We start from the raw sequence: 13436 nt of genomic DNA, 5'->3' as shown, positions 1-13436 counted from the left end.
TGTGGTTTAATTTTCATTTCTTGGTAACTAATGAGTTGAGCACCTTTTCATGCATTATTTCCTTTTTTTTTTTTTCCAATGAGTTGTTTGAGTTTCTCTCTTCTTTTCAATTCGTTTGTTTTTTTATTTATTTATTTTTGGCTGCGTTGGGTCTCCGTTGCCGGGCGCGGGCTTTCTCTAGTTGCAGCGAGCGGGGGGCTACTCTTCCTCTCTGTGCGCGGGCTTCTCATTGCGGTGGCTTCTCTTGTTGCGGAGCACGGTCTGTAGGCATGCGGGCTTCAGTAGTTGTGGCACGTGGGCTTCAGTAGTTGTGGCTCATGGGCTCTACAGAGCAGGCTCAGTAGTTGTGGCGCGCAGGCTCAGTTGCTCCGCGGCATGTGGGATCTTCCCGGACCAGGGCTCTAACCTGTGTCCCCTGCATTGGCAGGCAGATTCTTAACCACTGTGTCACCAGGGAAGTCCCTGAAAGTGGTTATTATATTGTGCGTTCTAAGAAACCTTTGACTTCCTGAAGGTTACAAAAACACTTGTCAATTTTTTTTTGAACAATTACAGTTTTCGTATAATTCCTTTTGCTACTGTTGTCATGTGTTTTACTCCTACCTATGTTATAAACCCCATGGTACAATGTTGTTATTTTAAAGAAATTAAGAAAAGAAAATAGTCTATTTACCCACATATTAACCATATCTAGTTCTCTTTATTTCTTCCTTTTCATCAGTGTTTATACCTGGCATCATTTCCCCCTCAGCCTGAAGAATATCTTTTATCCTTTCTCATCGTACAAACCTGCCAGTGATGAATTCTCCCACCATTTAAAAAAATCTGCAAATATGTTTATTTTCTCCTCATCTTTGAAAGATTTTTTGCTGGATGTAGAATTTTAAATTGACAGTTTTTTTCCCTAGCAACTTAAAGATGTTATTACATCGTCTTTTAATCCTCATTGTTTCTGATGAAATCTGGTTTTTGTTGTTGTTGTTGTTGTTGTTTTTGTAGTTCTCCCGTATCTGTCTTTTTTCTTTCAAATACTTTCTAGTTAATTTTGCATTTCAGCAGTTTGACTATGATATGCGTAGGTGGAGTTTTCTTTGTATTTTTCCTTCTTGGGATCCTTAATGTTTATGTCTTTCATGTTATTTGGGTGAAATACTGGCAGTCATTTCTTTAAATTATTTTCCTGTCCCATGCCCTCCTCTACTTCCAGGATTGCAGTTATGTGTATGTTAGACCATTTGATATTGTCTTGTGATTGTGATTTAAAAATAAAAAAAATGTTCTCCCTCTTTTCTCAGTTTGGGTAATCTTATTGATCTCTCTTAAAGATCACTTTATCTCCCCCGCCACCTTTTCTTGGTAATATCCAGTATTCTGTGGTAACCATCCAAATTTTTTTTTCATTTTTATATTGTGCTTTTTCTAGAATTGGCATTTGGTTCTTTTTCATAGTTTACATTTCTGCTGAGATTTCTCATCTGTTCATTCATAGCTGCCATCTTTTTTCTTGATGACTTTGGATGTATTTATCGTAATAGCATATTTATGATCGCAGCCTGTGTCTGCTAATTACAACAGATGGGTCATTTCAGGGTCTGTTTCTATTGGCAGGTTTTCCCTTAGATTACATGTCACCTTTCCTTGCTTTTTCACATGCATAGTGAATTTTTTGTTTGTTGAACATTATCTATGTTATGTTGAGGGGGTCTGGCTTTTGCTATCTTCTCTGGTACCCTCCCCCACAAATTCCTACCTCTTCTGCCCCCATCTCTGCAGCACAAGGAGACTGTTGCTCTCTTATGCTCCTTCCCCATTTTGTGATTTGGAAGTTGTTCCCAGCAGAGTGAATGTTTGTTTTCCTTCCCTCTGTAGTCACAGTCCTAAGCTGCCTGTTTTCCAATGTCAAAAACAGCTCTCAGCTTTTCTCTAGTTTCTTTAGTTTTTTAGGGCAGGAGGAGAAGTCTACTTACCTTGTCATGGTCAGAAACAGAATTCTGAGTTGCAGTTTGAGAATAGGTCAGATTGGTTTTACCCAGTTTGTGCTGGTGCCCTGTAAAGTGCTCTTTGCTGTAAATTTTTTCCTCATCAGTCTTTGTATGAGAAAGAATGTTTGGGGATTCATTTCCCTTATTTGTAAAACTAAACAGTTGGATTCACTCGGTGTGGCCAATACACATTGGTCCAGACTTTTTAGAAGGTGGCTTGGTGTATATGTTAAAATAAAAATTGTATGTTTACCCTTTGACCCACCAATTCTACTTCTGAGTATATATCCCCAAAAGACATGTCTCCAAGGAAACAATACTTGACAGTTACATGAGGTCCTTGAACTGTGTGCTTACTCAAAAATGTGTTTGTGAACCAAAACTTTGGGCACAACTGGTTTAAACAGCTTTATTTACTAAAGGTCTTCTGAGATCTTTTAATATGCCTTATATGCTTTGAGACGCTCAATGAATGGGCTTGTTTGATTTTGAGTTTCCTTGGGACAGAATCCTGTGAGGCTCTGTGATTTGGATATACTCTTAGAGCTGGAATGGAGGCATGAAAAAGCACATTCTCTGGGCTTTTGATCGGCGTGGTGGCAGTGGGCTCTTACTATGCCATCAGCCACAGTGTACAAGAAGCTTTCTTGTATGAAAATAGGCATGACTAAGGCTTTGTCATCTGGCAACAGAAAAAGGCTGATGCTGACTAAAATGTGGTGTTTTTACCTGACTGTATTCCCAAAGTCCTGTTGTAATTATGACTGTAACGTTCTAAAGTTACCCAGTGTTTAGGAATTGCCTCGTGAAACAGCAAGTAGCAAATGTGGGTCTTGAGCTGCATTTTTTTTTCAATTTATTGCTAGAATTTTATTTGGTTGTTTACAAAATCTGCAAGGGTATGTATATTAAAGGGGGGGGGCATGAAAGGCAGCCAGAAGAGTAAGTTATCTTCAACTTCCCTGAAGTGCCAGGATAATTTTATACTATATTTAAACCTTTCCAAGAAAGTAAAATAGCACAGGTAGGCAAAGGAATTGTTTGAGAGAGAGAAATAGAGCGAGAAGCATAGGCCATAATGAGGTAAGCAGACACATTCATGGGAAAAGACTTCATCCCACTTTAACTAAATTTTCATATTTCTAGAAAAAAAGCCAAGGTTAGCAAACACCAAGCTGAACATCGTATAAGGAAAAAAAACAGCCCTTAAATATTTAAGGGTGACGGGCTTCCCTGGTGGCACAGTGGTTGAGAGTCCGCCTGCCGATGCGGGGGACGCGGGTTCGTGCCCCGGTCCGGGAGGATCCCACGTGCCGCGGAGCGGCTGGGCCCGTGAGCCGTGGCCGCTGAGCCTGCGCATCCAGAGCCCGTGCTCTGCGACGGGAGAGGCCACGGCAGTGAGAGGCCCGCGGACCATTAAAAAAAAAAAAAAAAAATTTAAGGGTGTTGAGCTGCATTTTGTGGCAAGGCCAGCCCGCAGACTAGCATGCCATGCTGCTCCCCTGGGTTTTGAGCCAACCTGAGAGTTGCTGCGTAGTTAAATGTGTGAACCTTCAGGGTTCTTCATTTTACTATTAATTCTGATGGACTTTGGCCTAAGGTCCAATCTCAAAATTATAATCATTCATAATAGCTTAGAATAATGTTGGAAGTAAGGTTTCTGTGCTGGCAAAACCCACACATGCTAAAACCTTGACTCAGTCCCTCTCGGCAGCCACACTACCAACCGGCCGACATTTACGAAACCTCCGCTGTGCGATAGGCGCTGTGCCGGCGGGCGTACGGTGGGGGACAAGGTAGACGTGGTTCCTGTCCCTAGTTGGGAAGAGAGAGTCAGAGCAGTGATTGACAGTCCCGGGGCCGCGCTGGAAGAGGGGACCCGGAGGGGAAGGGGAGGTGGAAGAGCAGGCAGCTCCTGCCGCAGACTGTGCCCTGGCACTGGCCCCGTCCAGACAGTCCTCGACACCCCGTCTGCTTCCACACTGGCAGCCTCTGTTACAGCAGTGCCTTAATTCTGAGTTCCCAAAACTTTGTGCAGGGCACGTGGTAGATATTTAATAAATTCAACCCTGAGGCTTCATTCAAGACTGAGAGGAAAATGCCATCTACACACGTTCTGATGAGTCACTGTGAATCGCGGCCCGGTGTGCCCTGAGTCTCGCCCACCATTCTGAGTGGCTTCTGTGGGAGGGCCTCAGTACCAGGCAAGGTCCCTCTTCTCAGGATGCCTCCAGTATCATCGCGGCTGCGGTTGGTCACACACAACAGCCAGTGCCCAGAGCTGGTCTAGGCTGTGCGGGCCTTACAGTCAGAGCTAGGAAACTTTGCCAGTGGGTCAGAGTTAGTGGTGCTGTGCTCGGAAGCGCAGGATGGGCTACTGCAAGGAAGAAGGTGTGCTCCTCGCCTTTTGTCTGAACTTTCCCTCTTGTTCCTCCTGTGCTCCGTCAAGCGGCCCTAGGAGAGCACTGCACAAGTGCTCACGCTGTGCTTGGGGAGAGCAGGGCAGGCCAGCATGACTGTGTCATTTGCAGCCTGCTGCTTAAGGGCACTGTCCACTGGAGGATGTGTACATTGGTTCAGACTTGCCAGAAGGTGGTTCTGTGTATATATGTAAATAAAAATAATACCCCATATACCTTTGACCCACCAATTCTACTTCTAAGTGTTTATCCCAAAGGGAGAGAGATATGTACAAGGATGTCTAATATTGTGATGGCAAAAAGCGAGAGAGAAAAGAAGTCATTTCTGTGTCGGCCAATGGGGATGGTTAAGTAAACATACTGTGGAGTACTGTGAAACGATGGACAGCAATGAAATGGAGCTTCACAGTATGAATACCACGTCTGGAAACATAGACAAGTATGTGGTTTGTTAATATTACGTTACAGTACATGATACGATAACATTTCTATTTCTAGACTTGATGCCACTTTGTATATAGCGACAAGGAGAGGTGTTAAACACACATCCTGGGAAAACAGCAAGCTCCAGAACCATGTGTGATTAAAAAATAATACACTGTATTTTTTTAATGTACCTATGTATTTATATAAATGCATAGATTTAAAAATAATAAGGTTACTTCTGAGAAGAGAATTGAAATAAAGAGGTGGTTTAGGCAGACTTGGAGCATTATCCGTGTTTGAAATTTACAGTGAGAATGTATTAATGAAAAAATCTGTGTAATTAGAAATTACCAAAAGAATACATTAAAAAATGTTTAGTGACTTATTTATTTTGTAACTGGAAGTTTGTGTACCTCTTAATCTCCCTCACCTACTTCACTCATTCCCCCCCGCCACAACCACCCGTTTGTTCTCTACGTCCATGAGTCTCTTTCTGTTTTGTTATGTTTTTTCACTTGTTAAGTGAAATCATACAGTATTTGTCTTTGTCTGACTTCTTTCACTTAGCATAATACCTTCTAGGTCCATCCATGTTGTTGAAAATGGCAAGATTTTGTTCATTCTTATGGTTGAGTAATACTCCAGTGTATGTGTGTGTGTGTGTGTGTGTGTGTGTACACACACACACACACACACACACACACACACACACACTACATCTTTATCCATTCATCTATTAGTGGACACTTAGTTTGCTTCCATATCTTGGCTATTGTAAATAATGCTGCCATTAACGTAGGGGTGCACGTATCTTTTATATTGTATATCTAATTAATGTTTTTGTTTTCTTCAGAGAAATATCCAGAAGTGGAATTGTTAGATTGTATGGTAGTTTTTAACTTTTTGAGGAACCTCCATACTCTTTTCCATAGTGGCTGCACCAGTTTACATTCCCCCAAGCAGGGCACAAGGGTTCCCTTTTTTTCCACATCCTTGCCAACACTTTTTATTTGTTGTCAGCCATTCTGATAGGCGTGAGGTTATATCTCATTGTTTTGTTCTGCATTGCCCTGATGATTAGTGATGTTGAGCATCTTTTCATATGTCTGGCCATCTGTATATCTTCTTTGGAAAAATGTCTACTCAGGTGCTCTGCCTATTTTTAATTGGGTTGTTTGGGTTTTTGATGTTGAGTTGTATGGGTTCTTTGTATATTTTGGATGTTAACCCTTTATCAGATATATTGTTTGCAAATATCTTCTCCTATTCAGTAGGTGGCCTTTTCATTTTGTTGATAGTTTCCTTTGCTGTGAAAAGTTTTTTAGTTGGAAGTAGTCCCATTTGTTTATTTTTGCTTTTGTTTCCCTTGCTTAAGGAGACAGGTGCAAAAAAATACTGCTAAGATGATGTCAAAGAGCATACTGCCTATGTTTTCTTCTGGGAGTTTTATGGTTTCAGGTCTTAAATATAAGTTTTTAATCCATTTTGAGTGTGTTCTCGTAAAAAAAAAAAAAAAGTAGTCTAGTTTGATTATTTTATATGTAGCTGTCCAGTTTTCCTAACACCGTTTATTGAAGAGGCTGTCTTTTCCCCACTATATATTCTTGCCTCCCTTGTCATAGATTAATTGATCGTGTAAGTTGGGTTTATTTCTGGGCTCTATTCTGTTCCACTGATCTGTGTGTCTGTTTTTGTGCCAGTACCATGCTGTTTTGATTACTTTAGCTTTGTAGTATAGTTAGAAATCAGGGCGCATGATACCTCCAGCTTTGTTCTTAAGATTGTTTTGACTGTTTGGGGTCTCTTGCATTTTCATATAAATTTTAGAGTTATTTATTCTAGTTCTCTGAAAAATGCCATTGGTTTTTTGATAGAGACTGCACTGAATCTGTAGAGTGCCTTGGGTAGTATGGCCATTTTAACAATATTAATTCTTCCAATCCATGAAAGTGTCTTTCCACCTGTTTGTGTTGTCTTCAGTTTCTTTCATCAGTGTCTTATAGTTTTCTGAGTACAGGTCTTTTACCTCATTGGTAAGATTTATTCCTAGGTATTTTACTCTTTTTGATGGGATTGTTTCCTTAATTTCTCTCTGTGATAGTTCGTTACTAGTGTATAGAAATGTAATAGATTTCTGTATATTAATTTTGTATCCTGCCCCTTTACCTAATTCATGTATTAGTTCTAATAGGTTTTTGGTGGCGTCATTAAGATTTTCTATGTATAGTGTCATGTCATCTGCAAACAGTGACAGTTTTACTTCTTCCTTTCCAATTTACATTCCTTTTATTTCTTCTTCTTATCTGATTGCTGTGGCTGGGACTTCCAAAACTATGTTGTATCAGAGTGGCAGGAGTGGACATCCTTGTCTTCTTGTTTCTCTTCTCAGAGGAAATGCTTTCAGCTGTTCACCATTGAGTGTGATATTGGCCGTTTGTCATATTATGGCCTTTGTCATGTTGAGGTATGTTTCCTCTATACCCACTTTGTTGAGAGTTTTTAATCATAAATAGATGTTGAATTTTATCAAACGCTTTTTCTGCATTTATTGAGGTGATGATTTTTATTCTTCAGTTCATTAATGTGGTATATCACATTGATTGATTTGCAGTTATAGAAACATGCTTGCATCTCTGATACAAATCCCACTTTATGGTTTATGATCTTTCTAATGTATTACTGAATTTGATTTGCTTACATTTTGTTGAGGATTTTTGCATCTATGTTTATCAGATATCGGCCTATAGTTTTCTGTTTTTTTGTGATGTCTTTGTCTGGTTTTGATATCATGGTGATGCTGGCCTCATCAGATGAGTTCGGAAAGCACTCCTTCCTCTTCAGTTTTCTGGAATAGTTTGAAAAGAATAGGTTTAACTTTTCTTTAAATGTTTGGTAGAATTCATCTGTGAAATCATTTGGTCTTGGACTTTTGTCTGTTGGGGCTTTTTTAATTACAAGAATGCATTTTTTTAAAAGAGGAAACTTCTCAGAATTTTGGTAACAAGGCAGACAAGCTGCCAGGGAGCATTTCAGCCTCTCTGGATTAGCAGACATGTCCTGTTAACCACTAGGCAGTTTCACATCTGGCCACTGACACTCTCCAGTGTGTGGCTTGTGCCTCTGTGTCCTTGGGTGTAAAATGGAGGTGGTGTTGACCTCCTAGGTTACTGTGAGGACTGAATGAGTTGTTCCATGTGCAGCCTGGCAGAGAGTAGATGCCAACACGTTTGCCATTGTCATCTTCACTCTACGTTTTAATATGTGGATCATTCTGTAAGATACTGAGTACGTAATGAGTCTCTAGAATGTGTACAGATAGTATCTGGGGGCTGTTGCCTTTTGAGTGAGGTCAGGATCATAGCTTGAGAATTAGGTTCAGTAGAGGTGTTTGTCCAGGGAGCCAAACTGATGTGGTACAGGAACTTTGCTTTCCAGTGGGCAAACTTGATATGGAGAAGGAGCTAAACACAGGGACTTGAGGAATAACGTGTGCCCAGGTGGTTCTGCTCAGACATCTCTCAGCAGTCGCTGGGGAGAATCTGGTCCAAAAAAGTCCTTGGGCCTGGACAGGGTGGGGTGGAGGGTGGGGAGAGTTACTGTTTAATGGGAACGGAGCTTCTCTTGGGAAATAAGAAGTAGTTCTGGGCATGGATGGTGGTAATGATTGTACAACAATGTGGATGTACCTGATGCCCCTGAACTGCACATATAAAAATGACCGATGACAAATTTTATGTTACCTGTATTTTTACCACACTTAAAACAGAGAGAGAAGGACAGGAAGGCACTGGCCAGCCTCTGGGAGTCAGTCTGGGCTGATAGAGAGAAGGGACCTTCACATTTTAGAATTAGTTGCCATCAGGTCATAAAAATTAAGCAATGACCCCTACTTATGTTTTGCAAAAGATGATACAAGTTGATCAAGTGGGCCATCGAGGCATGGGGACATCGTGTGGGTAATGAGGATGCTTTCTCTTGGTCCATGCGGTGGTCAGGGTTGTGTACCATTAGTCGTCCGAGCAGGATTGCTTCGTAGTCCATCAGGGTGACTCCGGAGGTCATGACTGAACAGCCTCCTGCTTTGAACAAATATTTACTGAGCCCCTGGTGTGCCAAACTGCCAGCTGCTGGATGTTCCTGGGTAAGACGTGACTCCCACCCATAGCTCGCTGTGTAAGTGGAGTCATCATGCCAACAGTTGAATTCAGCTGAGAACAGTAAGTGTTAGTGTAGATAAACGTTTTGTGTCGCGTGGGCTCCATTTATTGCTTTGAATGCTAGATACCTAGTTGCCTCAGCATAAGGTATTGAGAAGTATTCTCTGTCCTCTCTGTTCTCCTCCTTCTGTCATAAATGGAACGTCTGTATGTCTGTGGGTCTTTTTTCTGGGCCCTCGATTCTTTCCCAAGTTCTGCTTGTCTGTTCCTCCAGCACCACACTGTCTCTGTCATGGTAGCTTTTACGTCCACCAGGTACCTTTTCAAGAGTGTGCTTACCAGCCTTTATCCTTCGTTATTTCCAAATACATTTTAGAATTAGTTTATTAAATCCCATCAGATAAAAATTAACCCCTCTGGATTTTCATTGGGATTGAAGGAATGAATTTGTTTGCAGAATTGAATATTCCTGTCCATGAATATGATATATCAGTTGGTTGTTTTGTTTCTTACGGTGTTTCCAACTCCCAAATAAAATAGTTGTGTATGCCACTTGGAACTAGTTGTCCCCTATCCCTTATTACCTACACACCTAACTGTGGGGAAGTCCATTTCTCATTGTAATGTACTTTACTGGTCCCTTTAGGAAGGACCACATTGGTTTGGCTGATCTACTCCAATCTTGGGGGGGAGAGGAGCAGTGGAAGGTGGGGCTTTCTCTTCTTTTGTTCTGCATCTGTGTTTATAAGTGAGATTGTCCCACAATCACCTTGTTGTGTTTTGAGATAAAAGTTTTTCTAGCCTCATAAAATGAGTTGGGGCATGTGCCCTCTTAATTCTGTTCATGATAAATTTGAGTTCAGTTGGTGGATTTGTTCTTTGAATGTGGGCGGGACTCCCCAGTGGAGCAATCTGGACCTTGAGTTGACCGTGAAGTCTTGACCAAGAAGATGGGGTCCTTGAAGCTTGCGGGGCAGTGGTCTGGAGACAGCATGGAGGAAGGGGCCACCTTGTCTTGGGTGGCCCAGAGTAGTGTGTGGAGCAGCAGGTCAGGGGCGGCGGGGATGGAGGTCAGAGCTGCATTAGCTGTCCTTGAGGACAGCTAGGGCTGTCCTTGTCCTGCTAGGGCTGTGATCTCCCAGTTGGTGTCAGAGGCCTGGTGCCTTCTTGGTGAAGCCAGCAAAGCAGAGGCTCCGTCTGTCCCAGGGACTCCCCAAGCAGTGGGTGTTTGGGGCAGGATTAGCTGGATCCCCGGAGACCCACCTCCTGCAACTAGCACAGTTGAAAGTCAGCTGGGCAAAGCCAGTTTGAATAAGCAAACCCTTCTTAGGCCCACTTTTCTCATTCAAGGAAAAGAATGGAATGAATTTCTGGTTCTTGCATCCTGAAAGATGACCAAGGCTGTGTCCCAGAGAAATACCCTTACGGCAACAAGGCTGAGCTCAGATGTGCCTCCCCCTCCTCTGCCCACCTCCCCTTTCCCTGCTGTCAGAGTCCGTCTCCCTCTTTACCACATCCCATGAGCCGCTGTCTCCTGATAGTGACTGAGATTCTGAGCCTCTAACAGTCCGTTTGCTATCGATCCTTTGCATGTTTCCCTTACGAGGACCTTTGGGGACCGGGCAGGCATCACGGCTTTTCCTATCTGTACTTTATCAGAGTCGGGTGAGCTAATGCGACATGCTGACAGAGATGTTCCAGGTGGGGCTCCCTTGGAGCAGAGAAGTGCGGAGAGGGTGGTGGGTGGGCCTGGCGCTTCCCTGGGCCTTGGGGCCCGCAGGAGAGCTGAGCTGTCCCTGGTCATCGCGGTGTGTTTCTCTGCTGAGCCGTGGGCAGATAGGCAACACGGGGCGAGGTAGGGCCGCAGGTCTGCCCGATCCCCGGAGCCCCACAGCAGAACAGCTGCTTCGTGCTCGCCGGGTTCCTGCCTCCCCCGTTCACGCCCGAGGAGCAGACAGCCCCGGAGTCTTCGTTGCTTACGGTAGCAAAACCTCCACTGCACGTTCAGGGTCTTTGTGCGGGAGCCCAGACTGAAAGGGCAGCAGTACCCAGGCCGAGCTGTACAGCGAACCACAGGACCCTGAGGCCCCGGCCGAGCCAGCCCGCAGTGTTGGCGGGGTGCGGGGCGCTCTGTGTGCACGTCACACGCGGCAGCTAGTCCCGCAGCTTCCGGAGCAGGAGCCCCGTCCGCTGGTCTTCCGTGGATGCAGCGTGCATAGCGCTGGCCGGGGAGGGGGCTTCTCCCATGCTGGAGCCACTAACTGAGTGAGCGTAAACCCACGGATGGTGCTAGTTTGATTTCTTATAGAAGGAAGTTGAAAGTCACATTTTTAAAAGGAGCCACGGGGCTTATAACATTGCCTAAAAACCAGTGTCAGAAGAATGTCGTCCTTGTGTGCCATTTCCCTGATTTTATTGATGTTTTGCTCGAATTCTGTCTTGTTTCAGGGAAATAGTGGAACATATGGTTCAGCACTTTAAAACACAGATCTTTGGGGATCGGAAACCAGTGTTTGATGGAAGGAAGAATCTCTACACAGCGATGCCCCTTCCAATTGGGAGGGATAAGGTGAGCTCACAGAGGTGGGTTGGATGGAGCAGTGTGCGAGAAGTAAAGTCCGTTGTCCTCTTGTCACACACTGAATCACTTCACCCAGGAGGAAAGAGCCGCTAATTGGTCGTGTGCTTCATCGTGAGATCCACAGAAACTGCCTTCCGTGTGCCGTGGTTTTCAAGTGGCAGAGGGTTAAGTTGTCTAAGTGCAGAGAAAGACGTTGAGAACTTCTTGAAACCACTAAACTTTTAAATGTAAAGCACACGTGTGCACGCGCGTGCCCCAGACCAGCACCAGACAGGAGCCTGGATCACAAGGCGGGGCTGTGAGGACTACGGAGAAGTGTGTTTGCACAGGTGAGTGGAGGGGGCAGAGGCCGCGTAACACAGCCAGCATTCAGCCGTAGCCGGTGATTCATCTGAACTGATGATCTTGATAATTAATCAACCTGGGAGCGGTGGTTGTTTTAAAGTGTCGCCTTTCCTTGTTGTCTTTGTCCTTACCGTGGTTTTATTTAAAAAGCAGTGAAATTTCTGCCCAGAAGCTGTTACTTCTTGGCATGTCTTTCAACCCGTGGTCTGCTCTGGGAGGATGGGTATTGTTTATAGAAGAGGGGGACCAAGGGCGGCTTGGAAATCATTGTTGCCCGAACTTGAAAAAAAACCCAAACTAGTAATTTAACAGTTATCCCAACGAGACTGTAGAAGCTGATTCCCTTCAAGAATGACCTACACAATTAGCTTCCTTACCCCCAGGGTCCCCAAGAGGGAAGACAGCTCAGAGCTTAGAGGGTCTGAAACTGCTGCCCCGTGACCTGCAAGTTCTCTACAGACATGTTTTTGCTCTTGCATTTTAATGATGATCTTAAAACCACTAAGCTCCTCTAGCCGTCTGAATGGCCAGCCGGGCCAGTGGTTTCAGCTCCCAGCAACGCGGCTGGCTGGGAAGCGTGAAGTGTGACGCTCAGATAGGAGCTGTACGTTAGGGCCAAGGGCAGGCCAGTGGCGATAAGGGCCGGGCCCTGCGGCGATTCCAGGAGATAAGAGTGGTGCTCCGCCCAGCCCTGCCTGGCTCGGGGGATGGACATGCTTTTGAATTTGAAGGAGCCCCAGGGCCCGATCCCTGTGGGCTGAGCAGTCACCCCTTCGCTCCTTAACATGCTCTGCACTGGAGGTGGATGAGTTATAAAGTCTTGTGTTTCGCTTGCGCATTTGTTTTCGTGTAAAGTTCTATAAGAAAGAAAAGCATAAGGAGTTTATTCGCAGTTTTGTCTGTACATATTTATAATTAGATACTAGGAGGGGCTAAGGAGTATTTTCCCTTCAGGAGGGGGGTGGGGAGGATGCATGGTGTTCACATTTGAGACACATCAGTTGTGGACGTTAACACGGGCTGTAGGGTAATAATCGGTCTGATCCGAGGCCTGGCTTCGCCCTTAACTCGTGGTGGGACCTTGGGTAAGCTGCCTCACCTGCCACCCCTATAAAATGGGGAGATGGTATAGAAACTACCTCGCAGGGTCCTTGTGACAATTGAGTGGGTGAACACACCCCAAGAAAAGCTTCTCTGCCTTCAGTGTGCTTCCTGCAGCCCTAGGGCCTCTGTTAAGTGCTGGTTCTGGTTTAGGGTCTGGGGTGTCTGCATCTCTAAGCCGCTCTCCTGGTGATGCCCGTAGAACACCTGGGACACAGTGCACACTTAGCAGCTACTAGCTGCTGTTGCTGGTCCAAGGGTTCGCATCTGCCGTCTTGACCCACGTCCGTGTGGGTGCCCTGATGCCCACAGCAGCCCTTCGTGCGTATTGCCAAGACTCGGTGGGCATCAGTGTCTCTTAAATTGAGTCTCACCCTTCCTCATCCTTTTCTCCGGTGAGCTGAGAGGACCTAGTCAAGGCCAC

The 13436-nt window shown here is 44.6% G+C and overlaps 1 protein-coding gene across 10 annotated transcripts in view; it reads left to right on the top strand.

The window, feature by feature from the left end:
* Positions 1 to 13436, top strand: part of AGO2 (argonaute RISC catalytic component 2) — a 105857-nt gene that overhangs the window by 51090 nt on the left and 41331 nt on the right. For 8 of the 10 annotated variants that reach the window (XM_059043019.2, XM_059043020.2, XM_067018011.1 and 5 more), the window contains one exon: positions 11434 to 11554. The exons of 1 other annotated variant lie outside the window; for it this stretch is intronic. In XM_059043019.2, coding sequence (XP_058899002.1) covers positions 11434 to 11554 — 121 coding nt within the window. Of the gene's footprint in view, positions 1 to 11433; positions 11555 to 11691; positions 11896 to 13436 lie in introns of those variants that run through there. One more of the 10 variants, XM_067018013.1, reaches the window with a different exon arrangement.

The sequence above is a fragment of the Kogia breviceps genome, chromosome 17, assembly GCF_026419965.1.
Source record: "Kogia breviceps isolate mKogBre1 chromosome 17, mKogBre1 haplotype 1, whole genome shotgun sequence".
Taxonomy (NCBI): domain Eukaryota; kingdom Metazoa; phylum Chordata; class Mammalia; order Artiodactyla; family Physeteridae; genus Kogia; species Kogia breviceps.
Note: the sequence above shows the minus strand (reverse complement) of the source record. Positions and strands in the feature narration are given on the sequence as shown.